Consider the following 14,209-nt stretch of genomic DNA (forward strand, 5'->3'; position numbering starts at 1 on the left):
TCAGCACCAAACTGGAACACCATAATACATCACACAAGCATCCATAGAACTGAAAAGCATGACGTCAAGACAGGTAAACGGTAACACAAGACAACCGCCGGGCGACAGGACGACGTGGAACAAACAGGCGCCTCCTAAGTGGCACCCAAAAAGGAAAAAACAGAGACAGGACTTTGTGTTTCTGATACAGGTCAATGTATATAACAATGCAGTCTGATTGGGTATAGATGGGACCGATCACAACATTGCTCCCCTGAAGTGAACGCCAAATCCTTGAAAAAGCCGAAAGCCCTTCCAGAAAATGGTGACCTCCCAACCCCACATTTAACATTCATAAAGAACACATAACCCTTTCCCAATGCAGTTTTCACATTGCAATAAAATAATCTTTAACACGTTGCTAGAATGAAATGAAAGCAGGCCGACAGTCTCTTTAAACAGGTTTATTACAACAGATACAGTTCACATCTGACTAGCTTGTTTTCCTCTGTTCCCCCACACAAACATTTGAAGTTTATTTATGTTCAATGGGGCGGAAAAAAAAAAATATATATATATTAAAAAAAAAAAAAAATTATAATAATTCTCGGTGTATTGTATGACTGAGCGAGTAATGTGCTTGGTAAGCACACGACACGTGTCCGGCTCGGCAGTTATCACAGGCTGCGTGTGGAAAGGACTTCAATAATTTATTATACAAGCAAAAAGTGGGTTTGTCGATCAATCACCGTCATGTTAAGCTACTGTACACAGGAATGGAAAAAAAATATATATATATAGAAAAAAAAAAGTGCCATAGCAACAGTGCCGTTAAGGAGAAAACCTAGATGCACAGGGAAAAGTCGTCTAGTCATCGGGAGGAACACTTCCAGGAATAGATTTCTTTGCAGAAATTAGGGAGGGGGGAAAAAAAAAAATTAATGAAATGAAGCACTGTTCTCAAACAAGGCTGGGGTGCGTATGACATCTAGCACAAATGGTTTTGTACACTGCCCAAACTGTTAGAGATTACTTCAGACACGGAAACAGTTTGCTTGGTGCTGGTATCTAAATTTCCGGAAATGGAAATGAGAAAAAAAATTTCTGAATGATAAATTAACAAAAAAAAAAAATAATAATAATATAATAACGGCTAATTTTGCAGACAAGCTTACATGAAAAAAGGCTAGGGTTGTTTACCACCTCAGCATTGATTAGTTTTGGATGTCAAAGCTCTGATACACATGGAGCATCCCATGGCTTCAATCTACAAAACATATTTACAACGTGAAGGATACATCTACAAGAAATCTACATTTCAAGGGGTTTTTGTTTTTTTTGTCTTTTTTTTTTCTTTTTTACAAATCACTCTTGGATTTTCTTTTTTTTTTGTTTTGTTTTTACCCCCTGAATTGACACCCTCTCCAGTCCTGCTTTCCCCCTTGAAGTGTCCGCCGCCCGGCTCAACGGTCCAAAGTCTACGTGTTTGCAGCTCAAAAATGTTGAGACCGGGCTCGCTCTGCTTTACAGTCAGTCCCAAGTCCGCGTGCAAGACAACTCTTCACACCATGAAGGAATTCTGATTTTTAAGTTTTTCAAGTTCTTTAATTTGTTGTCTCAAGAACAGTATCCTGGGGGGAGAGAGAAAGAAGCAGCGTCACATAATGACTAAAGGATGAGGAATGGACAATACATTGCTCACTGAGGTAACCGATACAAAAAACAACAAAGTAAAGGCCCAATTACATGGAGCGATAGTTGGCCGAATCAGGTCAATTTGGCCTATTACCGCTCCATGCAATAGAGAACAATCGGCTGATCATTTTAGGTCCAGACCTAAAATCATTGGGTGTCAGGCACACATCACTACATGTAATAGCGATGCACATCCCACGGCTAATGATTGTAGTGTTAGATAAAGCACGTACTTCCCTTACCACGTTCCCTGGTGTCCTCCGGCCTTCCCTGGTCTCTGCCATCTCCTTCCTTCTTGTCCAGTCTGACAGGACAATGGTCAGTGATTGAGCAGCCAGAGACGGGAACAGAAAGCAGCTGCACAGACCGGGGATGAAGGCCCGAGAACACCGGGCAACATGATAAGGTATGTAAATACGTTATTTTACACTAGGCAAGGGCTGCACGGACATCGCTAACAATGTCTGTGCAGCCCTAACTGCCGGATAGTCAGCAGGTGTAATTGCTCAGTAAAAGAGCGCCAATCTAGCAGATCAGCACTCGTTTACACTTTATGATTGGGACGTGTAATAGGACCCTAAGGCTGGGTTCATGCAGCAACCCAAAACAAATAAAAATTATTTCCAACATAACGTATAAATAGGAAAGATACTGCTTTATGGCATACAGCAACATCCGCTTTTAGCATCTGCTAATGTATTACGTGAACCCAACACTAACTGTATATCCTAAATATGTTCAATACAATTACCTGTTTATAACTGTTGCACCTTATGTACCCCAAGTACAGAATAAGTAGGCCATGGCTTTGGGTAGCAGACTACAGTTCCCATCATGCAATGCTGACCTCTTCTTCCTGTAAAACCCTGGCCAGTGAAGAGTCGGCCTCCACTCTCTGCATTTTATATTAACCTCTCATATTAGTTCGTAGTTCCCATCTTCTGTTATACAGCCAAACAGCTATTCCCCCTATAACCAGCAAGCTGACCTACATGTAGTAACCCTAGGTACACAAAGCCATACGAACCTCTGCTCACGCAAAGTCGCTTGAATTTCACATACTCGAACTAAAGACCTTAAATTTTTCAACTCTGTACAAATTTCGGACATGTGAATACTCCCCATGTTGTGAGCTTCTTCACGCAACCTTGAAGCCTAGAAAGAGAGAAGAGGAAAAAAGTTATCATAGTTAACGTTACTCGTCCAGCATTGTAGAAATACTGTGATCACTCACAACACTGCCTGTTCCCCGCAGATATCACACAGAAGTTCTCAGATAATGCTGCAGATAATGTTCACCACTGACCCACTAAGATTTTTCCCTTACAATACCTGTATGTTTCTCTTGTCATTCACTTACTGTGGATTTACCATCTACTATTTTAGTACTATATTTTCTTACACTGCTTCTCATCTCCCTCCCCCAAAATCCTCAGATTATGCCCCCTTCTTATTAACACTTTCCTGAACCTTATTTAGGTTTTTAACATGTTAAAAGGTTTGGATCATGTTCGCCCCTTTTCCTTATTCCTCCAGGCTATACAGAACTGGACACAGTAACCAGATGTGGCCTCACCAGAGCTCTATACAGCAGGATCACAATCTCCCTCTTCCTACGGGTTACACCTCTAGCTATTCAGCCCAGTTTTCCCTACCGCCTGGTTGAACTGGTGACTCAGTATGTCAGAAATCACTACCCCTAAATCCTTCTCTTCAGAAGTGTTCACTGACATATGATGCTCAGATACCAGGAAACAACGATTTCATTGTTCTGACCACTTATCTACTAAATAGTACAGACCCCTCTAGGAATATTAACCCTACCTTTTTGTCCTCAGCAGACAAACCTTACCTACCAAACCTTCTATCTCACTTAGGACTCAGAACTGACCATTGTGGCCACCACTTGTAACCAGTTTCTGCTCAGAATACACATTTCAGCCAACCACAAATATCCAGGGATCAAATACCCTATCAGCTCTTTATGTGACACTATCTCGATTCCAGATATCCAATATCCGCAGCAACACCTTCATCCAACACTCCCACATTAAAATATTTTATTCCAATCCCCAAACTACAAGTTTTATTTCTCTTGAAGCTGAATGCCACTGCATTTGTTAAACCCTGGCTAAATCCTTTGTTACCTGTTTCTCTGCATGATCCGCAGGCCAGCCTTGAACATGCTTTATAAGGTTTTCATTGAAGTAGGCAGCTAGCGTTGGCGTCAGTGAACAGGAGGACGATCGTGCAGACGTGCTCTGTGTTACGGACGACGTGCTGGATGCACAAGTGCTGGAGGTATGGTTTGGACTGTGAGACGGGCTTCTCTGACTACTACGGGTAGACCAACAACGGCAGGTTAATGACAAATCTACTAGTCAAGCAGTGTAGTACAGAAACAGTGTGAGTATTAACGCTTAAGAGGGGAAAAAAAAACAAGAAAAAAAAAAAAGACACTACTTTATTCTACTTATAAATGGGAATGTTATGGAAGAGAATCCTCCTTAAAGAAACATACCCTAATAAAACCAGATTACTATGTCGTACAACGCAGCAAAATGTTGCTCCTTTAGAGCAAACTAACTTACCTTTGTCGTTGAAGGTTTCGTGGGGAAGTGGGTTCATGTCCTTGGGGTTTGTCAACGGTCACAGTCTGCTGTTGTACGGTCTGTGTAGATGGTCCTTGCTTAGCACCAACTGTGGTATTGGCCTACAAAGACGTGAACAGGAACGTTTTACTTTCACTGGTCTGAAAAACATAGAACCCTTAGAAGCAGTATTTGGCCAAAACACCCAGATCACCTTTCCCACGAGTTTTACAGAGCTGCTTGGTTTAGTTTTATTTTGCCAGCTGCGGCTTCCTCTAGAAGAGACAGCCCCCAGATGTGGAGGGAGGGGGTGGGTTATAGGATTATCAGACTTACACCAGGACACAGGAGCAGCTATTACCTTTGGCTGTGAAGATACAGGTGTTGCGTTTATCAACGGTTTGTGAGGAACGGTGTTAGTCTGCGGTGTGCTGATTCGTGGGGACACGTATGATCTTGGAGAGGAGGCATCAGATGTAAGAGACATAGGAGACTGATTGGACTGGGTTGCTGAAATAAAAGAAAATTATAGCTATAATTCCTAAGCTTCAGGTATACTAAAGGTGGCAGATGCCATAAAGCCAAGACAAAAATTAATAATTAAAAAAAATATATTATATAATTTTTTAATATATAAATATACCTATGTATCTATCACCACTCACCTTGTGCGGACAACTGTGCAACTTGGGAGATTAGAGACGTAATGTTGAAAGCCGAGGGCCCAGCAGTGATGATTTTGTGTAGTATAGACTGTAGAGAGGCCTGTGTCACAGCAGCTGTAAGGACTAAAATACACATCTAGGTTATTATATTTGCAACACACCTGTAAACAAATAGGAGTAAAAAGTAAAAGGTCTGCAAGACTGAAGCTGCTAAAGTATGAATAAAAGTTGTGAGCTTCAGGCTAAAAATGAATTCTGCCACTAGATGGCAGCATAATCACACTTATTCCTCAACTAAAGGATCCATAACACACAACACTTACATGTATCTTGACAATGTCTTAAAGGGGTATTCCACTCAAACATAGCTTTTGATATGAGCGCTATAGATATAGTAGCTGGCACTTCCTGACAGGCAAAATGATCACTAATGTGCAATCGTTATGGATCACTGGAGTACTGGGCAGTGATATTTAGAGTCCGCCGGGGTGCACCGATGAATAGGAGAGTACAGTATATATAGTGGAAAGAAAACAAGGCACTCACCGGTTGAGACTTCTGAAGCGGCTTTATTTAGCTTGACATCACAGGGAGGGGTGGATGGTAGGGGTGCGGGAGAGACTCAGACGACAAACATTTTTGCGCAGCAGCGCTTTGTCAAGTCTAAGACTTAAGCCCACTATATAACTTTAGATAAGTTGCTGCCCATAGTGAGACTAACAATTCCTTCCATACTTATGTATTCAGTCTCCTTCTCCCAGTTCTGAGCTGCTACTTTCTGCTGAAAAAAAAAACAAAAATCTGTGTCTAAGCCTTTCTCTGTCTCCCCCCTGCCTCCTGAGACAGCTGATATGAACTAGCCTGCCTGGCAGGCTTTATCTGCAACATTGTAGCTTATTTGTAATGCTGGGAGGGATATTCTGAGGTCAAGTTGCTAATGAACTCACTGTGATTATCCCTCCTGGCATTGCAAAGAAGCTTCAACATTGCCGATACAGCCGGCCAGGGACTTGTTTACATCAGCCGTCTCAGAAGGGAGTGGGGAGAGAGGGAGAGACAGGTTCACACACAGATTTTTGTGTCTTCAGCAGAAAACGGCAGCTGAGAACTGGGGGAAGGAGACTGAATAGATAATAAGTATGGAAGGAATTGTTAGTCTCACCATGGGCAGCAACATATCAAAAGTTACGTTTGATGGGAATACCCCTTTAAAGAAAACATGTCATCAATTACAGCACAGCTTGCACTCTTTATAGCTCAAGTAAAATTAAACCTTAGCAATGACTGGCTAGTATGGGCAATAAAAGGCCCTAATGTTTAATAATGGGAAACAATGTAAATTTTAATGGACAATATGGATTTCGCTGTATGTACATATCTCTTCTAATAAGATAACAGGGTCGAGGTTAGAGATTAGCTAATTCACAGTGTTAGCGAAGCTCTTTATTACACACGGCCGGCGGCTTGTTAGTCCGTTGCCTGGAAAAGCTGAATGCACCGCTGGGAAAACTCTACCAGGACTACAACCAGCTTTTTCCAGGTAGCCAGTGCAGAACTCAAAGGCAGACGCTGCCTGACAGGTGTAATAGAGTGTAATACTCTATTAACTTTGCTCATCTCTAGTTGAGATCTTGGACAGACGTCCATGTCAGGTAACTATAAAGGAAGGAAGAACCTTTGATACCTTCATTGATTTTGGAGATATCCACATTAGAATTATTAATCTGTAGAGTGGCTTGCAAGGCAGGAAGCAGCTGTCGCAGGAGATTGGGGTCCTGCAATAGTGAAGGAATTGGTGATTGTGGCACCGGTGACACGGGGACTGTAGAGGAGGAGGAGGACGAGGAGGCGGGAGGAGCAGAGGTGGGGTTTAATCCAGGGGCAGATGATGTGGAGGGAGTAGTACAGGATGGCTTGTCAGCAGATGTTGAGTCTATGGGAAGAAAGAAAATATATGTTAGATATTGACAGCTTCACAAAATGCCTCTATACATGTCACAGTAACCACTAAAACTAAAGAGTACATCGCCTCTTTACGGTGTGTGTGTGTGTGTGTGTGTGAGGGGGGGGGGGGGGGGGGGGGGGGGGTAGCTTGGTGCACGGAGGTCGGACCCCGCAATCTCTTATTTGTCACCTATCCTGTGGATAGTGGACAACCACATTTTAAAATCGGGGAGGGGGGGGCCTTTAAAAAGCTTAATTAGAAACATGGCTTCACTAATAAGACTTACTAGTGACTATCTGCAGTTACAGCATATACATATATGCAGTCAGCTGCCTCTAGTGGTGGCCACAGGTAGTGAGAATTTTGCTGAGCTTTACAGCTTATAAGTCATTAGTTGGCTACACATGGGCCTGTGTACACATGAGGAGAAGTGCGAAGAAAGTGAAGAGTCACACAATGATCCAGCAATGGACTTCAAAAGTTAATAACCTGTTAGCCATGTCAGCTGAAAGCACCAATTTCACATAACGGATACAGAGTCCTCCCTTCTCTTCCTCAGCATCTCACCTCCAGCCCCCAAATTCCATTCAAAAAAATACAATACATGCACATTCTGCTAAGCAGAGCGTACATGCACATGTGGGGGTGGGGAGACGGAGCTGCTGGTCAAACATACACCCGTCTGACAACAATGCACCTATATACCCAGCTTTAACATAAGATGCTTCAGAAATGTTTCCATGGACGATAAAAGTATTTAAAGCGTACCAATCATTTCAACAAATTTCTGACGTGTTCTAGCCCCATGTGAAAAGTGTATATCATGGGGTTCCGGGTGCATAGACCCCCGCTGATTGCTTGAAAGAGGAAGCAGAAGTGACGCTCGTGCCCTTCATCTCCACTCTCCCTGCTAATGTAGCATTGGATGGATTTATAATTGAGACTATGGAACTTCTGGCAAATGCATCTACTGGAAGTACTATAGGTTCCATTATAAATCCATCCAATGCTACATTAGCATGGAGATCTGTGGGGGTCTCAGCACCTGGACCCCCACCAATACAAATGTGTACCTGTCATTTCAACAGACAGGAGATCAGATATCTGTCATGGTATATTGCAATACACTAGTGATTTCCAGTGCATATTACCAAAGTAGAGTCCAGATGAGGACAAAAGGTGAAGATTTTTTATTTTCCTATGCACGTGAATGTAGCTGGTTGCTAGACACAATACAGACTAAGGGTCCTAATTCCACGGGCCGAGCAGGGCCTGATCAACTATGTAAACGAGCGCCGATCTGCTAGATTGATGCTCGTTTACTGGGCCTATTACACAGCCCCGATGATCGTTAAGCAAGGGCTGCAGGGACATACTTACTGATGTCCTTGCAGCCCTTGTTTTATACATTACCTGTCCAGGCTGCAGGTCTTCTCCCTCCTCCAAGTCCTGCGCCGCAGCAGCTTCGGAGCGGCCTGTCTGAACTGACAGACCGTTTAGCCAATCACTGGCCGCGGCAGTTCCAGCCAGTGATTGGCTGAGCGGTCTGTCAGTTCAGACAGCCCTGCTCCGAAGCTGCTGCGGTGCGGGAGTGGGAGGAAGAAGGAGAAGACCTGCCGCCCGGACAGGTAATGTAAGATGCTGCTGAAATCGCCGGTCGCCGCCGTGCACCGCTATTTCACCGTAGCGATGCGCTGGTGGCAAACGATGATTTTACGTCTGAACCTAAATGAACGATCAGCCGATGACCTGATCATTGGCTGATCGTTCTCTCTATTTCACGGAGCGATTATCGCTCTGTGGAATAGGCCCCTAACAGTCTGGCCATCTAAACTATTACTTATTACTATTAATTCACATATACCATTTACATACAGCTCAAGTGATTTATAATAAGTTCAGGATTCTCATGAAAAATGGCCAGATCTCCGATGGAGGCTCCGAACAGAAACTTACATACTGATAAGAATGCCAATTCACCATGTATATCCCATACATTATTCTTCATACCGATACATTATTCTAAACAGGATGATGAAACAACTGGGTGGTCATAAGACTGTAAAGCGAATGTACACCACAAGACTGATCAGTCATTCTCCCCAAAAACACAAACATGCAAGAATAGAGCAAAGGATCCTAAGCAATTCCCTAGGTAACGTCATACACAGACATGACAGATCCAATTCTTCAGACTGGAAAGAATACACCACTTTCTGCAGCAGCTGATAAGTACTGGAAGACTGAAGATTTCTAAATAGAAGTAACAAATCTGTAGAAATTTCTGACACCAGTTGATTTGATTTTTCGATGGCATTCCTCTTTGATACTGACAACAACCATATAATATCTAATATGTAGACAGGCCTCCTCCTGACTGGTCTAATTTGGGTCCTGAGACCCCACCAATCACCAGTAAAAAAAACAAAGGATAACACGCTAAGCAGTGAGGCACGGCAATACTACTGAAGACCAGTGAGTGTCCATAATATAGTCAGTCTACATCAGGTTATTTGGTATCCCTTCCTCTACTGGTTGATCTTCTTGGACATGTGACGGCAGCTCGCCAGGTCCGCTAGTTATCTACCCCTGAACTTATTGCCCTTATTGGCATCCACAGAACAACATTTGTAGCGGTGGGAACTAATATCTTTAAATATTAAAGTCTTTAAAATTATTGTTTCCCAAAGTTTCTTTAGTTTCCTTTGACTGTCACGGCAGGTCTGCTAGAATTGGCTATGCCCATCTACTGGCTCCCTAGCAGCAAGGAGGTTTAGCAGCCCCACATATGTACCACTACGTCCTGGCATCTCAGTTGGTGTATGCTAACTGGTGGCTGGATCTAGACCCTACTAACGCAGCAGGGGCACTGGTGGGATCATACGAGGGCATAACTAACACACTAAATATACCTCCTCTTCCTCATGGCCCACTCCACTGGCTACTATTCAAAGGGTGTGGTCTGTGGTAGCCATGCTGCTATCCTCTTCTCCTCTCTCTGAGAACTCCTCTGTGGCTCAACCAACACCTGACGGAGCGGACAGACCTTCCAGGTGCGGTATCACTAAATGCGATTTGTATGATATTCCCTGTACAGCTTTATTTCATTACCTGCAATTGAGAAACACTATTAAGACTCGATTCTGCAGCCTCACTGTTCCTTTGGATTGCTCCCCGGCCGAGAAGCTCTTGGGTACCAAGGATCTTACCAAACCCCAGACTCAGAGTTACTCAACGCTGTGCCCCTCATATTACCCTACAGTAGTCAGTTCCAGGGACCGACTTATACAGTCTTTTTTTCTTTACAGAGAACCTACTACACCCCCATACAGTAGAGAACCTACTACACCCCCAGACAGACTCAGGAAAATGGGAGTGTTGCCCTCTGTGCCAGACTGATGTCGGGACGTTCCTCCCCGCTGTATGGGACTATCCCAAAGTCCAACCCTCCTGGCGTTCAGTCATACAATTTTAATCCGACCATTTTGATTTTCCATATCTCCGCACGCCCACGGTTTGTTTGCTAGGAATTATAAATGAAGTCACGCACACCTCTCATTGTAGATTACTCATCAGATTTCTTTTATTCTATGCCAAGAAAATAACTGCAATGGAATGGAAGTGCACTGACACTCCATCATTGGCCACTGGATACAGCTTGTCAACAAATACGTTCCCTTGTATCAGGTCCTGTATTAAAGTCGTAAGTGTCCACAAAAATGTAAGAAAGGATACCCTGGCTTCTGCTTGATGTGATGAAAGAGGCGTAAGCTGCGGGAGGGCACCGCTTGAGTGTTGAGTGTTGTCTGTCTTGTCTTTGTGAATCTCCCATTTCTCTTGCATGCTATAGGTGCTTAGTATGCAAGGTTCCCTTCTAGCCTATGCCTATTATTACATACCCTGAAGTTTATACAACCAGTTTAGGTTTAGGCTGTTCTCTCTAGCCTCCTGTCACAGACAGAGGTGGCAGCAGAGAGCACTGTGTCAAACTGGGAAAAAAACACCACTTTCTGCAGAACAAACAGCAGCTGATAAGTAATGAAAGACTGGATATTTTTAAGTAGAAGCGACTCACATTTGTGTAATTTTCTAACGCCAGCTGATCTGAAAACTATTTTTATTCACCCCTTTAAGCCCAACATCCCATGTAATTTGTATCCTGTAACAGACTTCCTGCTCCTGTTGTACACTCTAGCCAGGTATTCAGCCAACCCTGCCTCCCACTGCACTTTAAGCCTTCCCACATAAGGGAGACAGTGGTGGTTGAAAGGATGAAATGCCACAAAGATCGTAAAATAACTTTGTATATGTTTATGGACAATCCCTTTGACACTTCCAAGACTAAGGGTATGTGCACACTACGGAATCCTGACAGAAAACCTGTTGCAGTTTCCGCGCACACAGGTTCATTCTTTAGACGGGTGGCGGAATCCGCCAGTGCATAGAATGGAGTCTATGGCACGTGCGGAAATGCACACGACCGTGAGCAGAGGCAAGCTGCGGATTCCGCTGTGTGCGCATACCCTTACAGAGGAACCATACCATACCACACAAAACAAAGCCCAATGAAGAAATGCACAAAAATATCTATTTCATGGGAAACACGTATTTACTAAAACAAGTTCACCTGAGCAGACCACTTAAAAAAAGAGTTTCCCAGATACACATCACAGTCCTCTCTATTCTGGACCATATGAGAAAATCACAAGTGACCGACCATTGAGGATCAAGTGACCAGTTGTAATAAATATCACAATAAAAGGATTCCATGTCAGCATGGCCAAAGCTAAACCACTCATGCGTATGGCCCAGAAACCAAATGGCAATTCTGGCGGTTGTGGTTCCCACAGTCAATGCTCCAGATGGCCGTAGAATTGGACATCACATCCGCACCAAGCATAATCTACAGTAATTCTCTCTATAGACTTTCCCTGAAGTATGTTCCATGACTCAGCAAATGTGAAAGTCTTCTTAGACTACTAGAGAAGTTACTAGGTCAATCTGTCTGAGCATGCTCTGCCTCACGTGCAATGGGAATAGGAGAAAATCTGCCTGTCATGCAATGTAAATGTGGTAATTCTGTCGTACATGTGTCTCTACCATCATTGTTAGACGTCTGCTGATCCTACTGTTCATAGCCTGTACTGGACTATTAAAGCTGTCAGTAGATTTATGCTGACTAATGTGAAGGCAGTGTACAATAGGATTTCTTACCATGAATCAGGAGAGCACTCTTACTGTAATCCATTGCTCCAGCGCTGAGATAGAAGTTTTATGCAAATTAGCAGATGGAGCCCACGGGCTGCAAAAGCCCAAGTGACATCCGGCCTGTTAGTCTATACAGAGCGAGCATTTACTTGCAGGCCTAGGGGTGTTAGGAGAAAAGTGGCTGAACATTGCTGGGTTCTTGTAGCCCAGAGGAACACCCTCCAAAGTTAAAAACTAAACATAAAACTTGTATATCAACGCTGAGGTGACAAACTGAAATAAGTTTTATAACCTGATTCAGTGTAGCCCCTGCTGTACACTGCCGTTACCAAAGCGGGCAAAAAGCTGCTGATCTTTAAAGCTGCACTTAAAGTGACACTGTCACCTTCTTTTTGCTTTCTGTTTTTACACAGGTGTAATGGGTAAATTTAGCAGTTTTCATATCTTATATATCATACGTCATGCTGCTTGTGATCTTTTATCAACTGCAGATTGTGCTAAGTGGGCAGGGCTTCACAGCAATAGCGCCACTTAGTTCCGCCCACAGCGGCACCATTGGTCCGCCCCTCTGAAGTTATCACAGTATATACCCTGCCCCCTCTCCAACCATTGGAACAGGCTAGCATAAAGGTCTAGGCCCCACTACTTCTAGGTTGGCCCATACCAAAGGAGTGTCGAGGGGGCGGGGCCTATGCGGTGAAGACGTCAGATGGGCTGGGCCAACGGTGGGGCTATTGCAGTGTAGCTCCGCCCACTTAGCACAATCTGCAAGCACAATCTGCAGTTGATAAAAGATCACTTTTTACTTGACGTATGATATAAAATAGGGTATGAAAACTGCTAAATTTACCATTTACACCTGTGAAGAGAAGTCAGAATGCAAAAAGATAATGACAGTGTCACTTTAAAGAGAATGCACCCTCAGGTATAATGTCCTGTTTTTATGTGCATGAGCCAATCAGTGCCGGTGCAGGGATCCCAGTGGTGCGGTCCTATTTTCGAAATATCCCCTCTCCTTTGTGACGTGGCTCCATTGATTCTAGGAGAGGGATATAGTCACACTGGGGGGGGGGGCGCAGCTGACCACAGGAACCGGGCGGGGTGCTTTAAAAAGAAAAAACAAAAAACACCAGGGTCCCTGCTCCAGCACTGATTGGCTCATGTACAAAAAAAAAAAAAAAAAAAAAAAAAAGGAACAGATTAAAGGGGTAAGCTAAAAAAATAAAAATAAATAATGACTACTATCTTACTATTATTATGCCAGTTTAAGCCTCCACCACTACGTCCTTCACTTGATAAGGCTTTCGCAGTAAAGACATTATCTGAGCTCTGTTTTTGTCATCAGATATCCCTTATCCACAGGATTGGAGGTAACATTTAAAGGAGTTATCCGGCATTTAAAATTTTTCTATATATTGCTGCACGTTTCCCCAAGTGCCGATGCGGCCTCTCCACTGACTGGAGCCCCGCTACTTTCGTATCAAACTCATCTCTGGAGTGACAGCCCGCTCAGCCAGTTACTGTCCCATCTGCTCCACTGTCCCATCTTAGCCAGTATCTGGATGAGCGGACTGTCACTCCTGAGATTAGTTTGTTGTTAAAGTAGCGGGGCTGCAGTCAATGGAGAGGCCACATCGAGACTCGGGGGAACGCGGAGAGTTAAGCATGACATTTTTATTATGTTTGCCAACAAGGCAGCAATATATAAAAACATTTTTGAATGCTGAAAACCCCCTTTAAACCTTTGAATTTACACATAAGGTGCCAAACTTATCAATTTCATTGGAATCAACCAATCATACAGGGCTCATTGGGGGGACAAAATACTCCCCTAATGTTGAGAGATCAAGCATATTGCCCTTTATCACCACAAAATTATATTACCTTAGGAGATAACAACCCCCTAGACGACAGAAGCCGTATGGGCACCTCTGACCAGACGACCCATGTCGTACCCCTACAGCATTATTTGCTACGGAGCCATGAAGCAAGCTCACAGTTAATGACCGGCAGCATTTAAGTGTGATTGCAGGGGTCCTGTTAGTTTTCCCTGACTGCCACAGGCGTTATACTTACCTGCCTCAGGCAGGCTCTATGGGAAGAGCGCCAATAATACTGAACAATGC

At 43.6% G+C, this 14,209-nt stretch overlaps 1 protein-coding gene across 2 annotated transcripts in view; it reads right to left on the minus strand.

The window, feature by feature from the left end:
- Window positions 1-428: 428 nt before the first annotated feature.
- Window positions 429-14,209, minus strand: part of WAC (WW domain containing adaptor with coiled-coil) — a 48,828-nt gene continuing 35,047 nt past the window's right edge. For both annotated transcript variants that reach the window (XM_069959005.1, XM_069959006.1), the window contains 7 exons: window positions 6,615-6,863; window positions 4,931-5,053; window positions 4,627-4,775; window positions 4,266-4,387; window positions 3,822-4,011; window positions 2,702-2,829; window positions 429-1,610 (listed from right to left, as the gene is read on the minus strand). In XM_069959005.1, coding sequence (XP_069815106.1) covers window positions 1,541-1,610; window positions 2,702-2,829; window positions 3,822-4,011; window positions 4,266-4,387; window positions 4,627-4,775; window positions 4,931-5,053; window positions 6,615-6,863 — 1,031 coding nt within the window. In that variant the 3' untranslated portion in view covers window positions 429-1,540. The remainder of the gene's footprint in view (window positions 1,611-2,701; window positions 2,830-3,821; window positions 4,012-4,265; window positions 4,388-4,626; window positions 4,776-4,930; window positions 5,054-6,614; window positions 6,864-14,209) is intronic.

This window comes from Dendropsophus ebraccatus, chromosome 2 (genome assembly GCF_027789765.1).
Source record: "Dendropsophus ebraccatus isolate aDenEbr1 chromosome 2, aDenEbr1.pat, whole genome shotgun sequence".
Classification (NCBI taxonomy): Eukaryota; Metazoa; Chordata; class Amphibia; order Anura; family Hylidae; genus Dendropsophus; species Dendropsophus ebraccatus.